Source organism: Sturnus vulgaris, chromosome 1 (genome assembly GCF_052056855.1).
Source record: "Sturnus vulgaris isolate bStuVul1 chromosome 1, bStuVul1.hap1, whole genome shotgun sequence".
Lineage (NCBI taxonomy): Eukaryota > Metazoa > Chordata > Aves > Passeriformes > Sturnidae > Sturnus > Sturnus vulgaris.
The window spans coordinates 14,376,268-14,402,673 of record NC_142243.1 but is presented as its reverse complement, the minus strand read 5'-3'; the positions used below and the strand labels follow the sequence as shown (position 1 = coordinate 14,402,673).

Sequence of the window (26,406 nt, the reverse complement as noted above, 5' to 3'; positions counted from 1 at the left end):
TCCAGAGGTGTTTTCTTTGTCATTTAGAGTTTTACTACATCCTTAATAGGAAGTGGCAGTTTTGCACACAGCACAATATAATTAAATAGTGATTCATTTTGACACTTCCTAAACGGGTGTTACAACTCCTTGGTGCATTCTAGGGAGAAGGCACCTGGGCCAGCCAGTGAGTTCTTTATCAGTTTCACAGTGCAGGTAACCAGTTTTTCCCTGGCAGAGACGCAGTAATATTTTTGCTCACTTTCGGAAGTAATTTTGGACCATTCCATTGCTCATAAGAAACGCCAGAGGGAAAGATTTCCTTTGCTTTGTGAGTGGTTGTCTGCAATTAAAGAGCCGAGTTGAACATCCCCTAGCAGATATAGAGATCTATTCAAAAGGGAGCTCTGTGACTGAGCCATCTTCTGTCAACACGGCACACTAGGAAATGTTTTACAGTATAGATCAGCTCACTGTTGTACAGTTCTACAGATGCATTTTCTCCCTCCTGAGATATCTGCTTTTACATAACTGTACTGGCAGACTTAAATCATGACCTCCTTGATGCTTTATATATATACATATATATATATATATATATATATGTATATATATCAAAGCTCAATAGATCTAGCTAAATCTTTTTATGTGGAAATTATCCAGAAGTTGATTGCAGCCTTGCATAACTACACTGCCCCATAAAAAATATCAGTTCAATAGCACTAAGTAGAACCAGCTATTACAGATACTGGTAAAGGAAAATGAGTCCCTGGAAAGGAAAAGAAGCCTACAAAAGTCTAGATGGCATAGAAATACTGGAAATGGATTAATCTATCTCCTCCAGAATGAGGGGTCACCAAATCAGTAGACACCAAGTTTAAAAAAAGAGAGGTTCACAAAGAAAGCAGTAACTCATGGTAATTCCTTTCCAACCAAGTGTACATGGATTCTGGAAACAACTGTCCAAGCATATGGATAAAGAGAATTTTGAGCATCACCATACAGACAACTGACACCACATTCAGGAGAGCCCCAACAACACAACATACCTTACAGAAGATTGTAGCATCATCACATTTGACCACATGAAGAGATAAGAAATGGAATAAATGCACAAAGAAGTTCAAAGATTTTTCTCCTCTTTATTTAAACACAAATACATTTACAGCATGCAGGTAAGTTAAAACTATATGGCGTCTTCCCCAAACCAATTGTTTTAATGCATCTTAAGTGTACTGAAGTTAAATCAGATTCCACAGGTAGACTTGTCCTCATGTCAAATTTAGAGTTACACACAGTAGTGAGTCAGCATTTAAGTTACGTAAATAATTTAGTTGTTCACCAGAAATAAATATTATTTCACCAAGTTCCTATCCTAAACCATCTTTTAAAAATATGATCTAGAGGAACGTAAAAATAAGAACCACTCAAAGACTGCAAGTTGAAATAGCAGTGTTGAACATTCCCTGTATAGACTGAATATTTTAATTTACAAAATACAGTAATTGTCCTGTCTGGCTGACCTATGACAGCCAAAGCAGAAAGCAAAGAAAGTTGTGTGTTTTTTCCTTTTTTACATTTTAAGAGGCAGTTCTTGGTAAACGTCATAAAAGGTTTAAAATAAAAAACAGTTTAAATATAAAAAGGTGATGTACACTGAGCTACACACTAGTTACTATTTAATCTAATTCTTTAAACACAGCAATTTTCAGCACCAAAACCCATGACAATTACCTACAGGAATGAAACCCCCATTCACAGGCATGAGAAAAAAATCCTGCTTCATTTGAGTGTGTTGTTTTGTTTTTATGATTGCACATTGACAAATGAAGGCCTGTAAACCTGTAGTTAACATCTGAGAAAGATAATGGACAGTGCTGATTCCATGATGAGAAATGGAATTTAAAATATTTTGTTGTTTCTTTATTTTTTTCCTCAGTATGCTGCCTTCAACTGTGCTCTAAAACAACTGCAAGTTTGGAGTGTTTGGTGGCCTTAGTGATGAAAACGGTCTTAAAACCAGAAAACTCCAAAATAGTGGGATTTCCAACTGATACATTTAACCTTTAAAAATCAAACTATTAAAAATTCAGACTAAAGATATAGAAAAAAAGTGGTTCAAGGTCTAAAATCTGACTATAATCCATCATAATATAAATATTTTGCTTATTTTAAAATACAAAAATTGAAAGTGATTTGCTGTCTGAACAGTCACAGAGTTTCTACTGTTTCCACAATACTGAACATCCAGCAAAAGACTCAAGCCAGAACAAAAAGTTGTATCAACCAGGTCTGAAAAACTCATTGAATTCTTCCAGCAATACTAAGTTTCTTCTTTCTTAAAGACCTGGTAACTAGTTTCTATACAGAAGAAGGCTGCTCTAAAAATTATAGTGGCTAAACCCTATGAATAAGTTAAGTAAATTATACTATAAAACTTTAAGCCCCGGATTCAGCTCAGCGAGAGTACCGGAGCTCAAAACAAAAAACAAAAAAAAAAAAAATCAAAACCCCATGTTTCATTTTGTTAGCCACTTTACAGGACTTTATTGCAAAGAGAAGAAAAATATTCAACAACTACTACTTTGGACATTTCATATACCTACTTACAAATGGATTACAAATACAATTCAGGGTAGCACTTTATTTTATTGTTATTTTAAACACGTGCCTCCGGCATTTCTGGATACATCAGTTTAAAAAGTTGTGTCCTTTATTTATGTATCTGAATTCATTGGCCTGTTGCTAAAAAAGGCTTTTTAAATTGAAAATTAAAATTTTAGCCAAAAATTCCAGTACTGTATGCAGTGGGATATAAAGTTACAGTTTAGATTGCTCTCATTTCACTATTAAAAACAGTGAAAGTGAACCGTCACAGATACAGATAAATGGACAGACAGGCTCATCAGAATGAAGCAGAATGTTTTCACTCCACCAGACTGTACTGTGTGCAGAACCAGGACCAGAACAGATGGGATAATCCATTGCCCAAGTCTTTTTTGTAAACTCAGGTTTACTGTCACTACTGTACAGTAGTTAATTCTAGGTCACCTGGTGGCCGAGCATTGGGTCACAGTTACAGAGCCTTGTTGCCTTGTTCATACTGAACTCTTTAGGTCCATGGTGCCTCGTGGCAGCTGCTGTCAGCACTTCAGGATCCTCACACTGCACAAACACAGTTAGTTCCAACGCTCTATGCAGCATTCCAAAAGAAAACTGTAATGTAGAAGTGCTGCCCTAATTCAGTGGGACATGTAGTGTTATGTGAAGTGATAAAAATGAAAGTATACTTTAACACTGTTGCACATTCCCTAAGACAATAAGATGAACACAAATTAAGCTAGAAAATTTGAACTAAGATTTTCTCAACGTACATTCAGCTTGGCACAGTGCAGACTAAATTTAAGACATGAAAGACAAACTGTGTAATAAGCAGAGCTACACTTTAAGTAACATGTCATTTTTGAGACGCCAAAATTGCACTCTAGTTGGTTTTTTTTTGGGAATCAGTTAGCAGAATTTGTAGAAGGGGGAAGAGCTGTACAGGCCAGGTATAATTTATACAATTTTCAAAAAATAATCCTACAGTCCCCAAAAGGAGAGATTATTGTCATGGAATGACTCCCTCTACACAATATCCAATCCTCCTCACGCTGCATTTACTTTTCAGCAACTGTAAATGAAAAGAATCACAGAGTTAAGCCAAAAAAGCACAGTTGTTTACATTTACAGTAGACCATAGCACTATTTACATGGCCTTTAAGAGCCCCGTTCTTAAACCACTCAGATACGTGCTAATAAAACACCCACTTTAAAATAAGAAATTTCACAACACAAAGCATTTAAGCAACGTTGTCTGCTACCAACGAATTTTCAGCACGACAAACTGACTGGGTATGCAATCTTGACTGCAATAAAACCACTTACAGCCCAGCCCCATTTCCCATGACTGTTGCTGCTTTTCCTGGCTAGTGGCAACTCCTTGGTCATTCAAGGTTGTAGTACCCATCAGTTCAACTTCTTATTTGCTAAGAGACATTACTGAACATAACCAGGTACCTTGACTACACTACAGCCCAGTTTTCTCTGAATTGGAGAGAAAGCTAGGGAAAGTCAGTCAGCTAGCCAAAAGAAACAAATAGAAACAAGACTCACATAAGCTGCTCTGGAGTCATTAAGAAGAGGAGCATGCAGATTTCAAGAACCCCACCCCATTTTAGATGTATTTCAAACTGAAGATGTGGAAAACTAACTAAGGGAATTTCTAAAAGACATTTATAGACCCATTCAAAAGTGAAGATGAAAACAGGAGATAAAGTAAAGCATTACTGTTAGGCGAACAACAGATCAACCAATTGTAAAGTAGGTATCAATTAAAAAGGGAGTTGATTTTGTAAAGCAACAAACATATTAAATACCATGCAATTACTTTGGAGATTAGAGATGTTTTAAAGAGCACATTTAATTTCAATTACTGTAACTGCATTTTAGCTAGGCTAACATTTTAAGTTTACTGGATGACGACATGAATTCTTCTGTTAAGTAATTCAAAATCACTGACACATGAAGCAGTATGCAAACACAGTTAAGGAAAGTAAATAACATGTAAAAATACGGTAAATTTTATTTTATCACTGAATGTTTTCCTGAAGAAAACCATATTTTAAAAGACTCTAGCAAGCCAAAAGAATTTAAAATGTTCACTCCTTCCCTAAACAGTGTCTTTGACTGGTAATCATCTCCAATTGATTGTTTCTACATTTTGTTCTACTCCTGCAGAACCCCATCAGAACTATCATTTTACAGCAAACACGTTTTAGAAGAAGAGCAGCAGCACCTTAAGTCAGATGTACATTATACCATTCCACTGGCTATAAAATTCTGTAAAAAGGAGTTAATCTGACTATTCAAGTGACTTTATGCCACAGAATGAACTGCAATAAACCTAACACAAAGTAGTTTGATGACACATTTTAAAAAATGCTTACACTTTGTCTTGCCGTCCACCTCCGCGCAGCACGACTGGCTGGCTGTTCTGAGTGAACGCACCTCCACCACGAATTGCACTTGGATGAGTTGGAGAAGCTGCTGGATGCTGGCCAGGGCGGATGGGCTTAGCTGCATGACAAGAAATGTGACTTACAAATATATACACAACAATACCTTGGATTAATCAAATTTACTGATATCATTAGCCAAATGTAATAATCACAACTGAATGCACTTTGAATAAGCAAACAAGTTTAGAGGATGGCATTCGGAGAATGTAACAGATTAGTTACTACAACAAACCCTGGAAAATAGACAAGGTTTTGCTTTTATTGTTCCCTGTTAAAGCTTACAAAGCCTCTTATAAAGATTATCTTCACAAGAATTATCTGTCCTACCTAATATATTACCTTCTATGAATCCTATTTTATGGCAATAAGAACTCAAATAAGACACAACACTAGACAGTTTCCTGAGAGTTATGTATCAGTAAGGAATCGTTATACTTGCTGTTCTTCCCACATCTACTTGATTGATAAAGTCACTAGTTACTCTCTCTGCAGGTGGTTCTGTGTACCAATATTCCACAGATAACACTGCTTCATCAACCGACCAGCATATAAAAATAAATCTTGCTCTATAGCCCAAGCAAAAATGCGGCATTTTCAAAAGGTGGTCATAAGCTGCATACACTTAAGAAACTGTATTTTCCATCAATTTTGCACTTAGCTCTTAACAGAACATGCAAAATGTATGTGCAGGACTTGACAAAGTTCTGTAATATTAAAAAGAAGCACCTGAAGTTTCAGCAGGTAAAAAAGAACCTACAGGCAGCAGCTGCAGCAGAGCAACATTTCTCAATTATTGCCTTACAGGAAGCTGATCTCCAGGAAGACATGACTGGTTCATCTAGACATTTAATCACAAGAGGCTATATACCTCAGGTGAGCTCACCAGAGAACTGTTTGTTTTCTTGGAGATCCACTTGAGAGAAAATTAAGACAGAAAAGCACTTGTCTGCAAGCTGCCACTTCATGTGACCAAAAAATTTTGAACTATTTTGCAATAGCTCTTTGCAGTCCTGCAGAATATGAGCAAAATTTAACTGCAAAGCTCAATTCAGTCACATTAATGTTTAAGAGAAGTATACTGATGGCTGAAGTCCTTCAGTTCTACAGGTGTAGTGTAGAGTGCACAGTTAAGTTCTCCACGTCACACACCTCCTTGGTCCTCAGCACTCTGGACAGAGGAATGACAGGTGGAGGACCAAAGGAATATGACCATTTTGCCTCCACCTTCCTACCCCTGTTATCTTCCTCTAGAGAGGGCTGTGGAAACTGTATGTTTTGGAACAAAGAACTGAAAAGGTAAATAAGGGTCTTTAGATATTGTGCGTTTCTGTCTGCCCCTCTGCGTCACAAGATCAGGTCAATTTTGTTGCTGCTGAAGGTGATGGCTTAATCTTTCTTGTTGCCTTGAAATACCTATTTAGTCTTAGAAATTGGAACCTAAGAGATTAAGACTCGCATGCAGTGTACTGCTTCTTCTAGGAAATGTAACATATCTAGGCTAGAATTCCAGGTTGGTAATAATCTTCCAAAGCCATTTAAAATAAATAAAAAGCCAAACAACCATAAAGCACCACCTCCACACACAGTCTGTTAACCAAAATATAACTTACAGTAGAAAACAGATCACATTGATATGTGCAATTTCAATGAAGGCTGAAAGATGCACATATACACAAAAACAAAACAAAACCAAAGAGACAGATGAAGCATACCATACTATGAATATGTCCCAGCAATATTGTCCTCCATTTGAATGCAGCCACAGACAGATGAAGGGAGTCTTTACTCACCAATTTGTGCCGAATGTCCTCTTCTGGCCATATTCTTGGATCTTACAGCTTCCTTTATACGATCCACTTCTTGCTGATAGCGCTTGCGATCACGAGAAGCGTTCTCTTTGGCTTCCTTCAGGGCAGACTCCAAAGCTTTAACTCTTTCAGCCGTAGCTCGAAGTCGCTTCTCCAGTTTAGGAAGTTCGCAGCGAAGATCAGCATTATCGCGCACCAGCTACAAAACCACAAGTGATTATTTCCCTGGTATCTCTCTTCATAGGGAGAGATAGCCAAATACCCTCCCCTGCCCTAAAGAGGCAAAGCAGTAGGGTTACTATGTTAACTTTGCTTAAGCTTTTAGTAAATCTATGGAGGCCAGTGACATTGAGACTGTCATTTGAAAAATCAGTTGCTGTGGAAGAACTTGCTATCCAACAGAAGCATCTCTTCCATCAGAGATAGGCAAGCAGCCCCTAGACTCGTATCTGAACTCGAACTTGGATCTCTTTCAGTTTAAATGCAGCTACATTTTGTTCTACAACCACATGTACTTAAAACAGCTAATTAAATTATGTTACAAAATAACAGACTGAAGTTTTCCTGTATCAAGAGACACACTTAAGAGGTAGAAATATTTACTTATAAAAGTTACTTTTACAAAGTAACTTTTAACCAGTAGGCAGTTGCTTCTTTAACAATGGATCTGGAGCAGTTTTATATAAATTTTGAAATGATGTCTCATTGTACCTGCTTGTGAACCTTTGTAAGCTGTTCAAGATTATTCTCAAGGAAGGAAATCTTCTGTTTCTGTGCAGCACTGCCTCCTGTATCGTCTGAGTCAATCTCAGCACTCTGTAGTAACAAAGGCATGGGGAGGGAGACAGGAGGCTGAGTAAAAATCTGAACTTGCATATTAAGATCAAGCCAGAAAAATTAAACCAAATACACATCAGTTCCTAATTTAGTTCTAAACAAATTCATGAAGTATTCTGAGAAACAACAAATTTACCTACAGCACCACATTACCTTTTTCACTCTAGTAGCCAGATCTTGAACAAACAGCTTCCGAAGATTGTGAAGAGTCTGAAGTTCTTTTGCCTACAGTTAAGGACAAGAAATTAACAAAACAACCCAAACAAACTCTGCAAGAAAAAAAAAAAAGAGACGAATATTGACATTTGCTTTGGAATATATTCTATCTTACCACAGTCTCTTCCAAACCCTTTAAATCTTGCCTTGCTTGCTCCCGTCTGTCCTGCATAACCCTAAAAGAGAATAAATTATTCCTGAAATATTCTAGAAAAATTAGAATTTTTGTTTTAGAGGACTAGAATAATAAACACTGTATGGTACAAATGAAAAAAGTCTTTTGGTTGAAGTCTTAAAGACGTAACCAACAGATGTCACACAGAAATCTGTATGGCATGGGAGTGATGGGACTGGGGGAGTTGCAAAAGGAAAAGAGGGACATATTTTTAATATTGAATACAAACAAGTACATTCAGATGCATAAATTATAAAAGTTTCTAGAATAGTAAAAGACAAGACTCTCAGAGTCACCTTCAGAGTGAAATCTGGGGAGATCTTATCCTACAAATGTTCTTAGCTCTGATCAGCCAAGATGATAAGCATCATGTACCAGATTAAAATTTAACACCTCACCCTCAACACGTTAGCAAAACCAGCATCATAAACGACAACATCAGTGTACAGGAATATAATCTGATGATTATCAGCGTACAGAGCTGCTGTCTTGCCACTTAATGTGAAAGCATTTTCTGCACAGGAAATGTTCTTTCTCAGAACTGTAAGTCAGTGCAGTTATCAAGCCGACAGAATACAGGAAAGGAACGTGGACTTTTCTTTTAATGGCCTGAGATTAGAATAGAAAGACCAAGGACTGCACGAAAATGAAGTGTTCCTGTTAAGTAGCTAAAAAAGCCTCTTTTCCTCTTGAAATTTCTCCTCACTCCGTTTCACTACTAGTTCACATTTAAATGAGCAAACATTTGACCTAATAAAATATTATAAATAATATCACTATCCTATCCATTTTACAGATGTCTCTGGATAAGCAGTTCCAGGCATCTTATACAACTTCGAATCGAAAAAAATTCAAGTGAATAATCTGCATTGTTCCTGGTCTGTCATTTTCCAGGCACATTTATGATATTCAGTACAAAATAACTGGAGGCTGAGGGAGGACACAGAATGCAAAACTAACTTTTAAAACTTCTTTGCAAATGTTTTGAAAAGGAATGTTCCTATACAGCAAGTGCTTTAAAGTGGTCAATGCTAGATGTAGCTGAGCCAGCAAACTGAAATAGAAAGCAATAACATGATATGGATAGCAAATCTTACAAGAAAACCTACTGTAGTTAATATAAGTTTTGTAATCATTGTGACATATAAATAAATCAAAATAAGATGGATTCATGAGACCAGAGTACTATTAAAATTTTAGTCAGTTAAACAGAATAAAGAAAAAAAAAACAAAAACAAAAACAAAACAACAAAAACCCCCCAAAACAACCAAACAAAAAAAACAAAACAAAAAACAAAAAAAAGGCAAGTGTTGCTTCTTGGTTACTAGCACAGATCAGTCAGGTCCCTCTGATTACTTCAAATTCCATGATAGAAACCCCTGAAAACCACAGTGTGCGTCTTAAACATAGCCAAAAGTACTTTTCAAAAAGCACTTTTAAGTATAATGTATTTTTAGCTTCTGTAAAGATAAATTTTTATCAGGAAGGGGTTACAACTGATACACTTAGAAAGATTTCCAGGAGATTAAGGTCAGATTTCTAGAAGCTGAGAATTGTTTTCAAGCATTTCAAGACTTGGATACTTACCTACAAGCAGAATGTAATTCCATTTTTACACTAACTTTCGAGTCTCTAATTCACTAATATATTGTATTTAGTGAATCAATGAAGCATGCAACTGCTTAGTTTTAAGAATAAACCAATTAGAGCCACCTAACAAGTTAAATCACATAAGAAGCATAAAAAGAATAAGGGAACACAAGAACCAGAAAGAGAGTAAGGGGAATTATTAGAAGACACTTCCAGTCTTACAGAATGCAATACACTTAGCTGCAAATTGAAAAGTTAATTAATCCAATCCATAGCATAATTAAAAAAAAAAAAAAAAAAAACAGTTGTGGCCTTTATATCTTTCATAATTTTACTTCCTATTTTAGGTATTAACACAGTGCAAAGGTTTTAAAATGGTTCAAGAAAGTCTCTAACAAGCATAATATAAAGTGAGAGGCACTGCATCACATTAGGTCATGAATTTATAGATAAAGTGTCCCCACACACATTTGTTTTATGCTTCATGATCACTTACGTAAGCTCGTGAAGTTTTCTGCTTTTTTCCTGATCAGTCACTTTCAGCTTCTCATGCTCGACTCTCAGACGTTCCTGTTCAAGCATCATCTTCTGGTTTTGGCTAAACGCAAAGTAAATATTTTATCAGCTGAAACTCTCAGACAGCACATTCAGTAACAAAATGGAAGACAGAAGGACAGTTCTGGAGGAAACTCTCATCACTTCCTTCCACTGTACTGTGCTTCTGTACTTGCACAGTCCAGAGACATTTGGCACCACTGAAATAATGACAATTACTTACTCTTGAAGCTCAGTGATGAGCTTCTCCTTTGCATCGACTTCATCTCTCAGGCTACTGATCTGTTTCTGATGCGTCTCGCGATGGCTCTGAATTTGCTGCTCCACAGCTTGCTATTAGAAAAAAACCAGAACATACTAAATGATCTGAGTTACCACCAGACTTCACTCTGTAAGCATTTGGGTTGTTGAAGTTTTCTTTTTTAAACAATGAAATTGACTTACCTTGACTTCATTTGCAGTTTGAACCTTATTTAAGTGCTCTTTCTCCATTTCATGGACCTTTTCTAATAGGGATAGAGAAGAAAAAAAACACATTTCAGCCAGGTATCTAGACAATCACATGGATGATAGCACTAATTCCCCCTTCCCATGCCAACACCTTACAATTTGGAAAAAGTCCCCTTCCCACTATTAAAATTAATTAAATTAGTAACATCTTTAATCCTATCAATAAGTTCTTTCAAACAACAAACAGGTTTTACCATGGATTAATTCTACATGTTCAGTAGCAAAAAGTCTTTCTATAGCTCTACCTTTCAACCTAAACACAACAGAGCAATTCCCTATCTATCACTATATTTTTAAAATCGTGGTGGTGGGTGGGGTGTAGGGAGGCAAGTCCTACCCTGTGCTCGGAGTTGAACTAATTCTTCATTAAGGGAATCCACAGATTCTTCCAGCTGCCTCTTTTTCTGTTCCACATTCTGAAGATATTCAGTCAGTGACTTGATCTTGGCTTCATGCTTGTGAAATGAAAAGATTCATTTACTTTGGAACTAGGTACCATGGAATTACATCTGCATAAACAGCTCATACTTATTTTTTACACAAGAAGTAACCTCATCTCAAAACAAAAATGGTGCCAACTAGATTCTTAGAAGAATATAACTACTCAAGTAGATCTGTAATGTAGCCTATAAGACAATATCTTTATTCTGGATTGGAACGAAATACATTTTTGGCTGGGAGAAGAGATGTTTCGAATGCTAAATACTAACAGGGCAAGAGAGGCCTGCTGTATTTAGTAGACTGCCCTGCAATGTGCATCTCCTGCTTTTAAAAAATATTATCTGTATGAAAAACAAAATACAGAAACATTAAACTGCATATCTAGATTACAGTTTTCAGAACTGTTAGAAGTCATATTACTTATCTTTTCTAATAATCATATTAAAATGGTCTTTCTCACATTAGAAATAAATTTAATCTGCTATGCAAACCTCTTCGAATTTTACTGTATTACCTCTCCTACTTCCAAGGGGTCATTAGCAGGCAGAGTGCCCACTAGCCACTGCTTCTGTAAGACTTGTATTTGTAAAGAATCCTGTGATGGAGAACACACAAACTCCAGTATTTAATACAAGTGCTACAAAAGCATTAGCAGGCTACAGATACCTTGCAGAAATTCTGACATTCTGACATTCACTGAATTACTTAGAAGCATCCAATCTGATGAGAGTACTAAGGAAACAGCTGAGTCTTATGGCTGTTCACTCACTGTGCTTTGTCAGGTGCCAAAAAAACTCTGCAACTTTTTTCCCCCGATAGGTTAATGAATTTAATTTCTAAAGAACACTGTAGAGAAATATTTACCTGTGAGATCCGGAGCTGGCAGGCAGCCAACTCCTTTTCATTTTCTTCCATTTTCTTATTGCTTTCAGCTTGTGTGCCTTCTAACTGTTTGCAACGTTTCACCATTGTTTTTACTTCTGATTTCATTTTGCTAATGTACAGTCTTGCAACTGTGAATTCTTCATCTATCATGCCAGTTCCCTCAGGCTGCTGAAAAGGGTGGACATTTAGAAAGGTCAGATAAAAGTGAGCTAACAGTGCACTGGAGCATCTCAATGCCCAAGACATCCCCAGACTCAACTGATAACCACAGAACTTAAACCCCAAAAACCCTTACATTTTGGCATTTAAGTTTTCTGATCATTTAGAAGTTTGCACAAAGACAATGAGTTGCTTGAAGAAGGAAACACAATTCACTATTGATTTCTAATACTGCTTACATTCTTGCCCTATAGCCATCTTCTATCTTTTATTTCATGTCATCATTCTGTTTGTGACACAAGTATCATCTCAATCATCACTGTAGGTCAATATTAGATTTCCAAGACAATGCTGTTGATTAAGACCACTTCATACAGCAGTTTGACAACATGAATGAGAACACTGCTTCAGAAGAAAAACAAGCCTGCTCTTCCTTGTCTATGCATAATCAGATTCTGTCTGGGACCTGATTAAGTCACAATATAAGCAATAGAGAAGCTTATGTCCAAATTATTAATACACATGAAGCTTCCTATGGTGGTAATTTTTACCATACTAAGAAAATGCCCCCACCTATCCACAATGTATGTTTTTAGTACATGGCACTGAAGACAGCAGTGATTAACTCTTACCTTGACATCATTATTTCCTACTGCAATTCCAATCTCTGCAAGATCTTTTAGTAAGGAGGCCATCATTTCTGTTGCTCGTTTCTTCTGATGGTTGGTCATTTCTTTAAGTTTCTGAAGCTCTGCATCTATACTGGCTAAAGTGACCTGTAGTCAAAGAAGTTACCCTTCATTAAACAAAACACACTCTTGTTCTTGGAACTCATTTCGTCCTATTAACAGAGCACCAGCATTTCTTCTGAAAGAACTAAAAAGTACTGGGGACAGCGACCTTCAATGCACAAAATATAATCTTAAAACTCTGCAGCAAAATTAGTGTCAACATTGTTAAACAGCATTTAGAGTTATATACAATTAAATATTGCAGGGAATCACATTTATAGAAAAAGGGTAAATAGTCAGCAAGTCCAACACTTTTCACCATATTTTGGTAAATTAGAACAACTTCAGCTTTATCTGCAAAGCTTTTAACTCTTCCCTACTTGCAAATCAAAAAAGGAGAGTACTCTCCCAGTACTGACATTTCATAAGCACAACACTTATTCAGCTGTTTTGAGCTGCTGTGGTTGTAGTGGCTGCAGCTCAGCAGATTGCATGCTAAAGAGTCTGCTATTTGCTGTCCCGTTTTAAAAAAACACCAGAAGTTTTATAGCAGGAAAATTTCAGGCAGAGATGCCAAAGGATGGTTACTTCATGGGTTAGCAGTGCCAGATTGGGACGTCTCAATTTTATGACACCTCTGAACAGCTGCTTTCTTGCAGATTGAGTTATTCATAACACTTAATGGATGTTAGTTATAATATCTAGAATCACTGCCTATAATTAGAAACTATATCAATAAAGCAAACTAAAAAAAAAAAAACCAGCAAAAAAACAAACCATACACTTCAGAATCATACACACACACAGAGCAAGCCTGCTCCAACAGCTTTAAATGCTGCTCAAAGACCATAGATTTTCTGACTTCTGGCCAACCTTCAAGTGATGTCACTTACTAGAAAAGATTACTCAGCTCAGAATACTCAGAAGTTTAAAGAGAAGTTTCATGATCTTGTAAACTCCAATTACATCACTAGCGTTCTACCAAGTCAAATCTTACTAACTGAAAATTGAAAGCCATAGCCATCTTCTTCACTAGAAGACCCAGACCCTCTTATTATCATCTTCAAGAACAGAGAAGACTGAGACTTGTGCCATTAATATTGTCTGCAATGTCAGCAAACATGCTGATCCTTTCCAGTACTTAGAATTTTAGGACAGTAGGTAGAGTATTAACTGCTTAAAACTGATTGAGGTCTGCCAAATAACTGTCAGTTCAGAAACTTTGCAGGTATGTAAGGAGGTGCACAGTAGTCTGAGAATGATGCTGCATCTACATTTTAACCAGGGTTATCTTCTGGAATACGTCCTCAGCTACTCCTTTCAAAAAATAACCCAAACTGCTTATTTTTGAAGTCATCAAGCTAAGTTATCTCACATTCCATACACACAGCAGGCAAACACACATTCCTTTCAAGAAAAACTGCAGCATGCTCACTGCAACTTCAAGATTGGAAGAAGCAGATTCTTAAGTCAGGATTTCCCCAACTGCACCAGAAAGACAAACAAAACTAGCATGTAATGAAAGTGTTAGGTTTTGACACCTAGGACATTTCTGAACACTCTTCAGGTAGTAAAATGCCACAGGCATTAAAAAGACAAGAACTATCAAGGTCAATAATCACCCTAAGTTTTTTCTTAAGCTTAAGGGTCTTAGATAACCTTTCCCTGCAAAAACAAAGTAAGTTTTAGACTTAGGATCTCATTTTCCCTTGTGAAATACTTTAAATGACTAAGAAATATGGGTAAGGCAAGCAAAGTCACACTGAAGATGGTCAGTAATTTCTTATCCCAATTTCATACCGATTTTTGATTGAGTTCATCACTAAGTAGTTCATATTCCTTCGCCTTATCTTCTACTTCCTGAGATTTCTGATCATAGTTGACAGCTAATTCTTCAAGGGCTTGTAACACCTCTTTCACTTCCTCTTTAGAAGCATCATTTTCAGCCTGAAGGCGATTCAACTCTGCTTGCAGGTTGTCTTGGTCCCGTCTGGTTGATGCCAGAAGCTGCAATAATGATAGAGATTTAATAAAAATACAACAATAAATAATCATGAAGAAAATTCCATGCGTATCTTGAATTTTATTAAGGCTTTTAGCTACTACAATAGCTTATATCTACATTCTTAGTGACTAGCTTCATGTAATAAGGATACCAAGAAGAGAATAAAATGAACAACTAAATTTACCATCTATATTCACAGTTCTTTTAAGTTTTCAAATATCTTAAAAATGAAAGTGATTACAAATGAAAACATATAGGAATAGCAACTAGAAATGCACATGGAATATTCCAAGTTCTCAAAAAAGTCACTGAACACTACTTAGGAGTACGAAATTGTCAATAATCTAGGGACTAAACTTCCAGAATTTTAACACTGCTAGTTGCTGAAGAATAACTAGACAAAGGGTACAATTGCTAAAAGAGCATATTTATTTAAGTAAGATTCAACAGTAGCTCCAACTTCCCTAGTCCTTGGCTCATTTCCTTCTGATCATGAAGATTACAATTTTTTTTTTAACTTTTGTGCTATAGAGAAATAATTTTTCTAATACTTTGGCTAAACTAATAGGAATGTCCCCCCACTAGTTTATATACCTGGCAAAATGTGCACACGAATAATTTGAATATTCTAGCAAGTATGGTCTTAATGAATACATAGATGCTTCCTTTTTCATTGTGGGCCAATACATTTCCCTTCTCCTCCTGTACAGCAACTGACCAGAAGTAAACTTTAAAACAGATTTCTTATATTAAATCAAGTTACATTCAGTTTTGACAGCCTGCCAACTTTGCATAGGGAAGACAATTGCAGCTGTCTTTGCATAAAATACCTCAATTCTTTCAATCTTCATGGATACTTAAGATCTAAGTAAACTGGTTTAAGTTTGGCCAGCACCAGTGTAGACAAGAGGAATGAACAAGCAGAGCATTTAGATAAGGCATAGAAGAGAACTATTATGCAGTGGTAAGCTGGTCATAAACTGTGACCTGTTCCAAATACCACCAATTTCTTTACAGGAAAGACAAGCAAAAATAAAATATGGATGCAAGAGCAAAACTCACCTCTTCCTGATCCAACATCTGTGTCTTCAGTTTTTCTACTAGTTGACTCTGCTGATTAATTTCTTCATCCTGCAGTTGAAATAAGACCGTTCTCATTAAACTGACAAATACCACTCAGAAAAAATAATCTAGCAGACACTAGGTTAGGTATCTAACTTTTAGGTATCTAAAAATTAGGTATCTAACTTTTCCCTATTCCGAGATAATTATGGAACAAAGCAAAAAAAAGTAAAAAACAATTCTTTTCACTGGTTGATTCGTTAGGCTCTTAACCTGCCATGTATGTGTAACACATCATGCTTCAGAGACAAAAGTCTCATACCTGTGCTTTTGCAGGTCTTTTCCAAGTTGTTCTAACTTCCAAGAAACAATTAATATTTAAAGACTTTTTCTATTCAAATACAGTACTATTGCTTAAATTTGAGATGATGTTCAAATAAAATATCCAAAACATGGAAAGAAAAAAGTTTTGTCTTCAAATTACTCATTTTCCCATGTCCATTATTTTCCAACGAACAAATGATACCTCCTTAGCACCAGATAAGGCAACTTTGATTCGTCTTAATCAGAATTAAGAGGAAGCACCCTCAGTAAATACTTTAACAAGTTGAGCTAACAAACAAATACTGGCAAATTAAATACAGAATCACAAAATTTCCTGCATTGGAAGGGACCCACCAGGATCATTAATCCAACTCTCAGCCCCGTGTAGGACACCCCCAGAGTTACACCCTGTGCCCAAGAGCATTGTTCAAATGCTTCTTGAACTCTGTCAGGTTTGGTGCTGTGACCACTTCCCTGGGAAAGCTGTTACAGGGCTCAACCTCCCTCTGGATGAAGAACCTTTTCTAATATCCAACCTAAACCTCCCCTGACACAACTTCAGACCATTCCTTCTGGTCACAAGACTGAAGAGATTTTTCCCTGCCCCTTGGCTTCTCCTCCTGAGAATGCTGAAGACATATTACACAACAATATAGTTCAAGACATTTTCAGGAGATCTTACATTAGGTAAGAACGGCATACCTTGTCATCCAGCTGTTTGTAAAGTTTGGCAATTTCTTCCTCACACTTCCTTCTCTCAGCATCAGTGAAATTGCCAGTTACTCCAATTGTGGTAGCTGGTTTATCATTAATAACAGTAATATCCTTGTCCACTGCAAAAGCTTCTAAGTTGGCCTTCTCCTTGTCAAACTGTTCATCAACTGGTACAGTCTCCCCTTAAAAATGCACTTCATTTTAGAACAATTAGCCATGACATAATTCCCACAAAATTACCCTTGAGAAGTATTACGTATTTCCTACTAACAATATTGCACAATTAATAAGCAACTGAGTTCAGTTGACTACTTGGCAAAACAAAATGACCACTAGATCATCCAAACAATATTTTGTGGTGAGCAGGAAATAGTATTTCACACAGTTACTCTGCTATGAGCTTCAAATTATACACCAAACCGTATCTTCTAGAAAGTTACCTAACTTTCCCAGAAGACAGAAAATTCTCTCTTTCCCTTGGCGCTCTGTTTTGTTAGGTGGTTATATTTACTTTTACATTGCTTTGCTTCTAATTTAAAATATTTTCAGTTACATTTTTATCCTTTTTTGTTCATAATGCTTTTTCTGATGAGAACACTTTAACTTCACAGAGAAGAAAACACCACATGCCAAGGTACTTCTCTGGTAAATTAAACTAAATTCCTTAGTGTTTTATTCAAAACATTTTATGCAGTCCTTGGAAGGTACAGGCTCTTTCCAACACTCTAGTATCTCATGTGAAGTATAGTTCTTTCAGAATATTGACATTTCAGGTATGGCCCCATACCAGCTCTGAAACAATAAAAAAACCCAACAAAAAAAAAAAAAAAACAAAAAACCAAACCCAAAACAACCAACCAACCAAAAACCAAAAAAAAAAAACAAAAACCCAAACCAAAAAAACCAAAACAAAAAAACCCTCAAAAACCCAAAAAAATAATAATCCACATCCTACCAAACCTATTTCAGCACAGCTATTTTCTTGAGATTAACATCAGGATGTGGTGCAGCTCTCCACACGATTGCAAAATCATCTTTTACAGCTGCCAAACTCCAGAATATATCTGTATGACCTATGTTCTCTTTTCATGAATGTATGGCTTCACTAATAACTTGCATTTTGCCAGCAATTTGAACTGATAAGAAGTTAATCATTCAGGAAAAATTAACAGGCACACATTTGGTACTGTCAGCAACTTTGGGGTTTGGGTGGGCTTTTTGCCTATTTAAATGGGGCAAGATTTTGTGATATTGTTTTGAATCAGAAAACCAAAGCAGAGGAAGCATTTTACTCAGTTTCTGCACTTAAAAATAATCAGGTTTTTATACCCCAAAGTAAGATTTTTACAATGTATATAACTCCAGTCCTGCTAGAAAACTAAGTGATGAACAATCTAACATGAATACACCTTCAGACATTTTTGCTGTTACACAGAAGTTATTTCAGTTGCAATGAAGTGAAAAATACCATGTTCCAAAGTTGACTTAACACTATAGCTTTAATATCCTTATTACTGCCTTACATAGTGCTCTTAGCTATTTCTGGTAGCCTGAAAACTAATTCAGTGTCTGTTGTCTTGCCTAACGTTTGCAGAATAATAACATAACTGCTTCTCACCATTCCTCCATCTGTTGAGCTCATTTTCCAGCCACTGTATGGTGTTACGTAGAGTCTTGTTTTTCTCTTTTTCCTTCTCATACTTTTTCTTCCACTGTTCTGCAGTGAGCTCCACATTGACACAGACTGTGTTCTTAATGGTCTTTGCTCTACACAGAAAAAGCAAAAAGCTCTGAAATTTCATTTTTAAAGAAAGGAATTAAAGGTTACTAAATAATATGTTCACATATCACTGGTGAAAGCATAAACATTCCCATCTCTTACAAAACCTTATTTCTATTCCCTGTCAAGTTACTATTCTTGAATTTAGATTGATACAACTGCCAGTGGACAGAGCAACACAACTTGGGAAAACTGTGAAATCTCAAGCTGAGTTGGAAAAATTCACCTGCATGCCTTCACCTGAAGGAACTCAGGTCAGGGCAGCTGTGCATAGTTTTGAAACAAAGATAGTATTCCACATCCAGCAAACACTATTCAATGCAAAGACTAACACTTTTAGGATGCAAACCATCTGGCTTTTCTAAAAAACAGCTCATTTCAACCAAAACGTCCGGATACTAGATCTCCACTAACCAAAAAGGTCGTACAAGCTACTTAGATAACTGCAGAATGTTAAGACTCTACGTTCAGGTGAATTCCATTAAATTAGGCTTGGACTGGAGACAAAACTACAAGCACTGATAACATATTCATGAAGTAATGTATGGTCTTCACTAGAGTGCCATACCTCACTTATCTCAGTAATTTCCTGTTTGGTCTTCTACTACTCAATATACCACTCCAAAAATCTGAACAGTAAAAAAGCTTAATGGCAGTTAAACATCTCCCTTGCATTGACTCCTAAAAGTACCTTTCTCAAAATCCTAGGGAGACATTACCACTAAAAGAGACATGATCTTCTACTATATTATGACTATTACATAGGCTTCAGTTACTACAGAGGAGGGCTTCAGCATAAATTTGACATCCCTAGAAAGTTGAATTAACATACTGGACTAACTATGGCGGCTGAGACAGAAGTGCACTCTGTTTATTCCTGAAGACATCAAGAGCACAAGGCAGTGAAACTATACAGCTGCAGCTGGAAGAAACTTCTCAGTACCTCATCCACTAAATAATAAAAGACCTCTTACCTTCTAAAAGGAAACCAAAAACCTCCACTGTTGCAGAATGCAGTCATTACTGCACACTCACTAACTATTCATATTCTGCCAGATTTCTAATCTGGTCTATTTTCCATAATACAAAACTTCTCAGAGAAGACCAGTAGGAAATTATCTTGTTGAACTGAAGAGGTATACTACCATCAAAGACCAGATGGACTAGCAAAACATTGACTGTTTTTGTAACATGCCCCACTAAATGATGTGATTCAATCTAGTGGTCAGGAACTGGAGTACAACAAAGCAGCAACAATAACAGAATGGTAAAGCAGAGCTACCTAACGAAATACCAAATTGGAAATGAGTATGTATAAATTCAGTTACAAATGACACTGGAATTTACAAGTATAATTTCAAAGGTTACTGGACTGTTAGATATAGACCAGAGGACAGGCTCTCCTGGCAAAAAGGATTCAACTTAGCAGAGGAGAGCTCCTTCCTACCTTCTCCCACTTTAGGGAGGGCAGGGGACAGGGAAGGACTTAGAGCCCTACAAAATTATACATTAAACCACATTTTGAACCAAGTTATATGCTCCTCCTGAAAATACAGTCTTCAGGATCCTGGCTGGTTTAAGGATTTTTGTATTTTATGAGACAAGATAGATCACAACACTTTGCCACATATTCACTGAAGAATTACAGAAAGAAAATAAACATTGTCATTAATTTGGTTCAGGAATCTTAATAGAGCAATTTACTTATTTCTCATTCTACATTTATTCCTATTAAGTCATCTACTCACCTTTGGCCGAACAGAAGAGTAGATTTAGTTTCAGATTCATTGTAAGAAGATGGAGAACAACAAATAACAATAGTAGTTCTGCAATTACCCCCTAGTGAATCTTGAAGGATTCTGGTCATTTTGCTATCACGATATGGAACATATGTCTAGCAAGAAAATGGTTAAATGATCAGTCACAGGTTTTCAGACACATTTAATTTGCTGAAATATGAACTACATTTTTGCTAGGTATGACCTTACTAGAAAGACATTAAATTCTACTTTATTAATCATAAAACTGAAGACGCATAGGATGACAAAATTGTGTTTCTATGTTTGGTAACCTTTAGAGCACAAGGAAACTTTCAGTATGATGCTTGGGTCGCTCAGCATTACATGTAACCTATTAATCTTTACTGTACAATACAGTACAAGAATAATGGTCACCGCATAACACATTAAGAGATGCAAACTTTTAACCTTTAAGTATAAAAAGACAAAAGAGAACACTTACACTGCTTTCAGCCAGTGCTGAGATGACATTTCCAAGAGCAGACAAAGACTTGTTGATGTTCTTGGCCTCATCCAGCACAGCACCTTCTGCTCCAGTTTTACTAACCTATACAAGATTTCAGGACGTTACTAAATGCATCTTCAAAAAATACCTTCAATATTAAAGAGAAACTTGTGTAATTTCCCCAATTATAAATCAGTCTCCCTAACTTTATGAGGTACACATAAGCCAACTCTTAGACTCTTTCCCCAATTCATTATCAATTTCTCATTCAAAACTCAGTATCTGAAGACAGTTCTCATGTTTTTAACCAAAATATTCTCCCTGCAAAGTACACCTTTTTGTAGCAGATAAATGTGCAGTTAATAACATCTGATAAATTAACAAATTCAATAGTTTTTCGAAGTCTGTAAAAAAGAGACTGAATTCCTTAAAAGTAAATAAGCATTATGAACAGTTTGTCCAGAGATCATCCTTAAAATCAAACTACCTTTTAAAACCCTAACAAAATAAATCATAAAACCCAAACCACATATCACTATTTCACCCGGAAAATACAGCAGAAAATCTTCACAAGCAGAAATCTGTGAGAATAGATTTTAGAGGCTGAATCTGACCTACATGAGTGCTCTAGGAACTTAAGTAGGTATCAGCAGAAATGCTAAAAAATCTGACCTGATGCCAAGCTATTTACCTTACTTCTTTTGCTGCAAGGGTTGAATTTGACTTACAGTTCTATAACGTCCCCTTTACTGTTTCCACCAAGCTGTGACCATGACTACAACCAAACAATTCTATATTCCTGTGTTTAAACTGACACAAAGCATTAAAAACTCCATGTATTTCAAAGGAACTGGGGAAATGCACCAAAGTAAAGTTTGAAACAAACACTGAAAGGAACCACAGAGAAAGGAGACCTGAAACCCAACCCTTTTCTTTAAAAGAAAAAAATACTCTGACTAAAGAAACACATTTCAGAATAAACAGAGGATCACAGACAACAAGGTCATAGAACAATGAAGTAAGGAAAAACAACAAGCAGAAATGACTGAAAAAACTGAAGGCAAAGTCAGGGACAAACCCAGAAGCAAAGATGAAAAGAATGTCAGAAATCCAGCTCTGAGAAGACTAATTACAGTACGTATTTCCTCCCCTGCTTTAAGCTACCGATACAGGAAAGCAAGCTGTCAACCACTGCTAATCAGAATTTCAAATTAAGTAACTTGGTATCACTACATAAGAAAACTAAGATATTCCACAACCATAAAACTTTATTACTGTATACCTGGTTAACCCACACACCTGTAACTTTTTTTTCCCACTCTCAGATACTGAAACTGAACTTTACCCTCTTTCCCCACCCTAGCCCGGATTTACAAATCCTCACTTGCAGAACCGCAGATCAGCTTAAAGTGGTAGTATCTAACAGCCAAGCCAGCCTAGTATTCAGAAACCATGTTTCAAAGCCAAAATTAACACACCTCAAGTGACAAGTGAACCATCAGTATTACACTAATGTAAAATACTTGATGGTAAAGAAAAATAAACTTATAATTACCTTCTCACTACCTGCCAAGTCCACAAGGTAAAGTTTTCCACTTAGTTTCTGCTCTGTTTGAGTATTCTCTTGTTTTACATTAATAAGAAAAATACTATGACTTCTGGAGCTGTGTTCATTCATATCTGTAATTCAAAATAAACACGCTGTAAAAAAGATTTGTACAACCACTCACTTAACACCTTCCCAGAATGCAGCCAGAGTTCCAAAGCTAATGAAGCTGTATAGTGTAATTTCTCAATGACAGCAGACCTAGAGGCTGCAAAAAACAATGGTTATCTAACTGGACAAGATAGGTCCAGTTTTCCCTTGGGGTCCTATTAATATCACAAGTTCACTCAGCAGGTTTATTAGCTTGTCAACCATGGATTTCACACGTTAATTTACTTTATTAGAACAGAAAGCATATTTAGGCCTTGATAGGAGAGTCTTTTGCAGACTTCCAGTGTACCCCATTTTACCCTTCTGTGGAAGTTTTAACTGGCCACAGCCATACAATCCCTGTCTTGTACTGCCCCCTCTGCTGTGAAACATTAAGAGAAAAAAAGACTTGTTGAATTTAAGGTATTATTTTAATCCAATAAAAAAATTTAAGCAGACTCCAATCTGAATGAGAACATCTGTCCATTTCTTCTTCAACTACAAATCTCTCACAGTTCTAAAAGTATCAGCTTACTGATGTTAAAGAAGCAAAGAACACAAAATAATATTCTATCCCAATTTTCTTAGTGCGGACCCCACTTAAACTTTCTTACTCAGGAGCAACAAAGCAAAATCACAAGACTGAAACATTCTTTAAAAGGAACATAATATTTTTATTTTTGATCCTTAACCAAAGAAATGAGAAGAAAAGGCTTATATTTTCTTAATGACTGTATAATCTCTCTTCCTGAATAAAGAACCAAACACAGGAAGATTGTGAAACATCCTCAAATTGGGTCTGAGACTTCTGATAGTCACCTCAGTTGCTAAGAGCTCAAGTTTTACTTGGCATGCACCTACATCTTCCCTCGTCTTCTCTAACCTCCCTATCATTTCCAAATCCTGCTTTTTGTGGAAATTTGGAGACCTGTGAGCTGGCTCCTTGCAACTCAGTTGCATGCTACAGGCCAAAAATCCTAGAATCTTGGGATGCTGCTTAAATTTGCAGCAGGTTCGAATTCTGATCAGCTGCTCTTAGAATACGCAACAGAATGATCAAACTGTGGAAGAGCCCCACTTACAGATTTCTAGGTTAATTGAAACAAATTCCACGAACGGGGATTTTGCACTATTCCTAAAACAGAACTACACCTTTTCCTCCAGAGATGCAGAGTTCCTCACTGATGACTTACTTTCTCCTTTCAATCCCTGTCTAAGCAACATGATCTAACCAGAAACGAATTTAAATACTCGTTTCTGAAAGACATACTAGAACTGCTTATGCCAGACCCTTTCAAAAACATGAATGATTTAGCTCACTATCTGTGCCTCCCCTACTTTTTTAAGGCATACCAGAAGCAAATCGATAAATCACTAAAAGGAAACAGAAGATGATACTTACTTGTAACTGCTACGTGTCGATTTGATTTTCCTTCATCTATAGTATCCATAACTTCCTCTGGACTACATACAAAACGTTCTGTGCAACCCTTTGGAAAAAGAAAAGAGAGGGATGTGAAAAACAACACCACATCAACAAGGCACAAGTAAATGGTGCACACTAGAGAAGTGCAAGATGAAAATATATCAGACTGATACTCACCTTTACATAGGGAACTCTATTTTTGTCCTCATGGACAGAAAGATTGGTCTTTGAAACTGGAAGAGAAAATATTCCAAAGCTAAGGCAAAACTGAATGAAAGCACTGCATACAATGCATGCCCAAGTCAAAAATGCTACCTCTCAGCAACACTTGACAAAAACTTAACATATAAGAAAGCACCACCACTGCAGCTTTAGTAATACCATAAAATGAGCTCCATGCTTTCCCATTATGATGGACTTTTATAATGCAAAGGTTATTAGCCTAATGAATACCTAAGTAACATAAGGGTTTTTTAATATGTCCCTCCAGAATGATTTATTTGATATGTTCAATACAAATAAGTCTTACCATCCAAAAGGTCCCTTATTTTATCCAAGTATATTTCAAAATATGACACCTAGAAGTAAGAAGAGATACATCAGAAGATAAAAATTCTTTGCTTCTTGATCACAAGGATTCAGCATGATTACTATGACCTTCCACATAACACTACGTCCAGCTCAAGTTCTTAAGGCTGAACTAAAATACACAGTTAAGAAGAAATTGTTTTGATCAGAAGTTTCAATCATTATCAGCACTGCCACAGGTTATCAGCATAATTTACATCAACGTTCAATTAAACAAAACAAAGTGTTTACATAAAATTAAAGTGTTAACATAATTCTTCTTTAGGAAAAAATCAGTTACTTCAGTAATAACTCAGGTTATTGGGTTTCCAAGCTATAGGTATTTGAAACAGATAGAGAATATCTATTTACCCACAGACTACTTTCGAGTTTTAATACAGATAAAGTAAAAATGAAGAAAAGTTTACCTTAATATGAAACTCAAGATTCTCATCCATGGAGTAAATATAATTAAAAATATCTTGCACTATTCTTGGAATAATGCCCATTCCATCTGGGTCATGAAGCTTCCCCTTAACAGAAAAAGATATAATATAACAAAAAATTCATACTCAATCCAGCATTACAAACAGCATTCAAACACAAAACATCTGGTTCAGGTTAACAGACAAAATGCTGACAGGTATGACACACTACTTTATGAAGTAAAGTGAACCACCCATTTAGCCTCAGAATTCCCCGAAAAGTAAAAAAAACAAAAAAAAAAACAGTCTCAGAACTCTCCCAAACTACAACAAGTAAAAATATGCCATTGATATTATTCTTGTGTTTCTCATCCTGCTACTTAGGGTGAAAAAAACCCCACACTAATTGCCACTCTCAGTCCTAGAACAAATAACGGGTTATCAAAATGTTGCAAGAAGAAAAGAAGCAGACATCTTATTTCTACAAAGCAAAGAGTATTGTGATGAGAAGACATGACAGTGACAGTAAGAGAAAATTATTTTAACATTTCTTACTTCCATAGTGTGTGTCTTTCCAGATGATGTTTGCCCATAAGCAAATATTGTACCATTGTATCCCTCAAGTACATCTAAAGGGAAAGAGTATTTTCATTAGCGTTTATTTTACTCTTCTAAAGAAAAGTCAAATTAAATAGAATGCAAGCAGGCAGGCCCTAAAATGTCCAGGAAGTGAAATCACTCAATGTTTGGGAACCTGGTGCTAGAGTTACAGGGAGGGAGGGTTTCCTCCCTACATCTTTTAATGTACTTTGCCATCACTGTGTCTTAGAAGTTGGCTGATTAGAAGCAACTGTTTCTTCAACCAGAAAAATGAGGACTTCACAGGAACAAAAAGGAAATCGATACAATTGCCAGGCTGAACAGATGGTCTTTGATATCTCAGAAGAAGCCGAACATGAGAACAACCATCATATTTTCTACCTTCAGGAAAGTTTAATTGTCCAATTGTGATGAGAATGGGCAATGCCCTAAGTGCCAAGCATCTTACTCTTAGGCCATAAGCTTCTACGTCAAATTATGAATGAACCAAGGAAAGTTTTAGATTGAGGGGTGAGGGGCTGGTGGGTTGGCTTGTTTACATTTAAGTTATTGTAGAATCACATCCTGCAAGCAAACTTTTATTTTCCAAAAACAAGCATGAGGAGATACTCCAAAT

At 36.3% G+C, this 26,406-nt stretch overlaps 1 protein-coding gene across 2 annotated transcripts in view; it reads right to left on the bottom strand.

The window, feature by feature from the left end:
- Positions 1-1,101: 1,101 nt before the first annotated feature.
- Positions 1,102-26,406, bottom strand: part of KIF5B (kinesin family member 5B) — a 33,936-nt gene continuing 8,631 nt past the window's right edge. Inside the window, exons 3-26 of one of the 2 annotated variants that reach the window (XM_014880391.2) lie at positions 25,746-25,819; positions 25,194-25,298; positions 24,728-24,776; positions 24,376-24,431; positions 24,175-24,262; positions 22,632-22,756; positions 21,074-21,178; positions 20,581-20,726; positions 18,671-18,819; positions 17,041-17,234; positions 16,015-16,083; positions 14,748-14,954; positions 12,849-12,992; positions 12,037-12,225; positions 11,069-11,186; positions 10,666-10,727; positions 10,445-10,554; positions 10,163-10,264; positions 8,016-8,076; positions 7,838-7,909; positions 7,559-7,663; positions 6,830-7,046; positions 4,968-5,097; positions 1,102-3,652 (exon numbers count right to left, since the gene is read on the bottom strand). In XM_014880391.2, coding sequence (XP_014735877.1) covers positions 3,646-3,652; positions 4,968-5,097; positions 6,830-7,046; positions 7,559-7,663; positions 7,838-7,909; positions 8,016-8,076; positions 10,163-10,264; positions 10,445-10,554; positions 10,666-10,727; positions 11,069-11,186; positions 12,037-12,225; positions 12,849-12,992; positions 14,748-14,954; positions 16,015-16,083; positions 17,041-17,234; positions 18,671-18,819; positions 20,581-20,726; positions 21,074-21,178; positions 22,632-22,756; positions 24,175-24,262; positions 24,376-24,431; positions 24,728-24,776; positions 25,194-25,298; positions 25,746-25,819 — 2,684 coding nt within the window. In that variant the 3' untranslated portion in view covers positions 1,102-3,645. The remainder of the gene's footprint in view (positions 3,653-4,967; positions 5,098-6,829; positions 7,047-7,558; positions 7,664-7,837; positions 7,910-8,015; positions 8,077-10,162; positions 10,265-10,444; positions 10,555-10,665; positions 10,728-11,068; positions 11,187-12,036; positions 12,226-12,848; positions 12,993-14,747; positions 14,955-16,014; positions 16,084-17,040; positions 17,235-18,670; positions 18,820-20,580; positions 20,727-21,073; positions 21,179-22,631; positions 22,757-24,174; positions 24,263-24,375; positions 24,432-24,727; positions 24,777-25,193; positions 25,299-25,745; positions 25,820-26,406) is intronic. The other variant, XM_088159741.1, reaches the window with a different exon arrangement.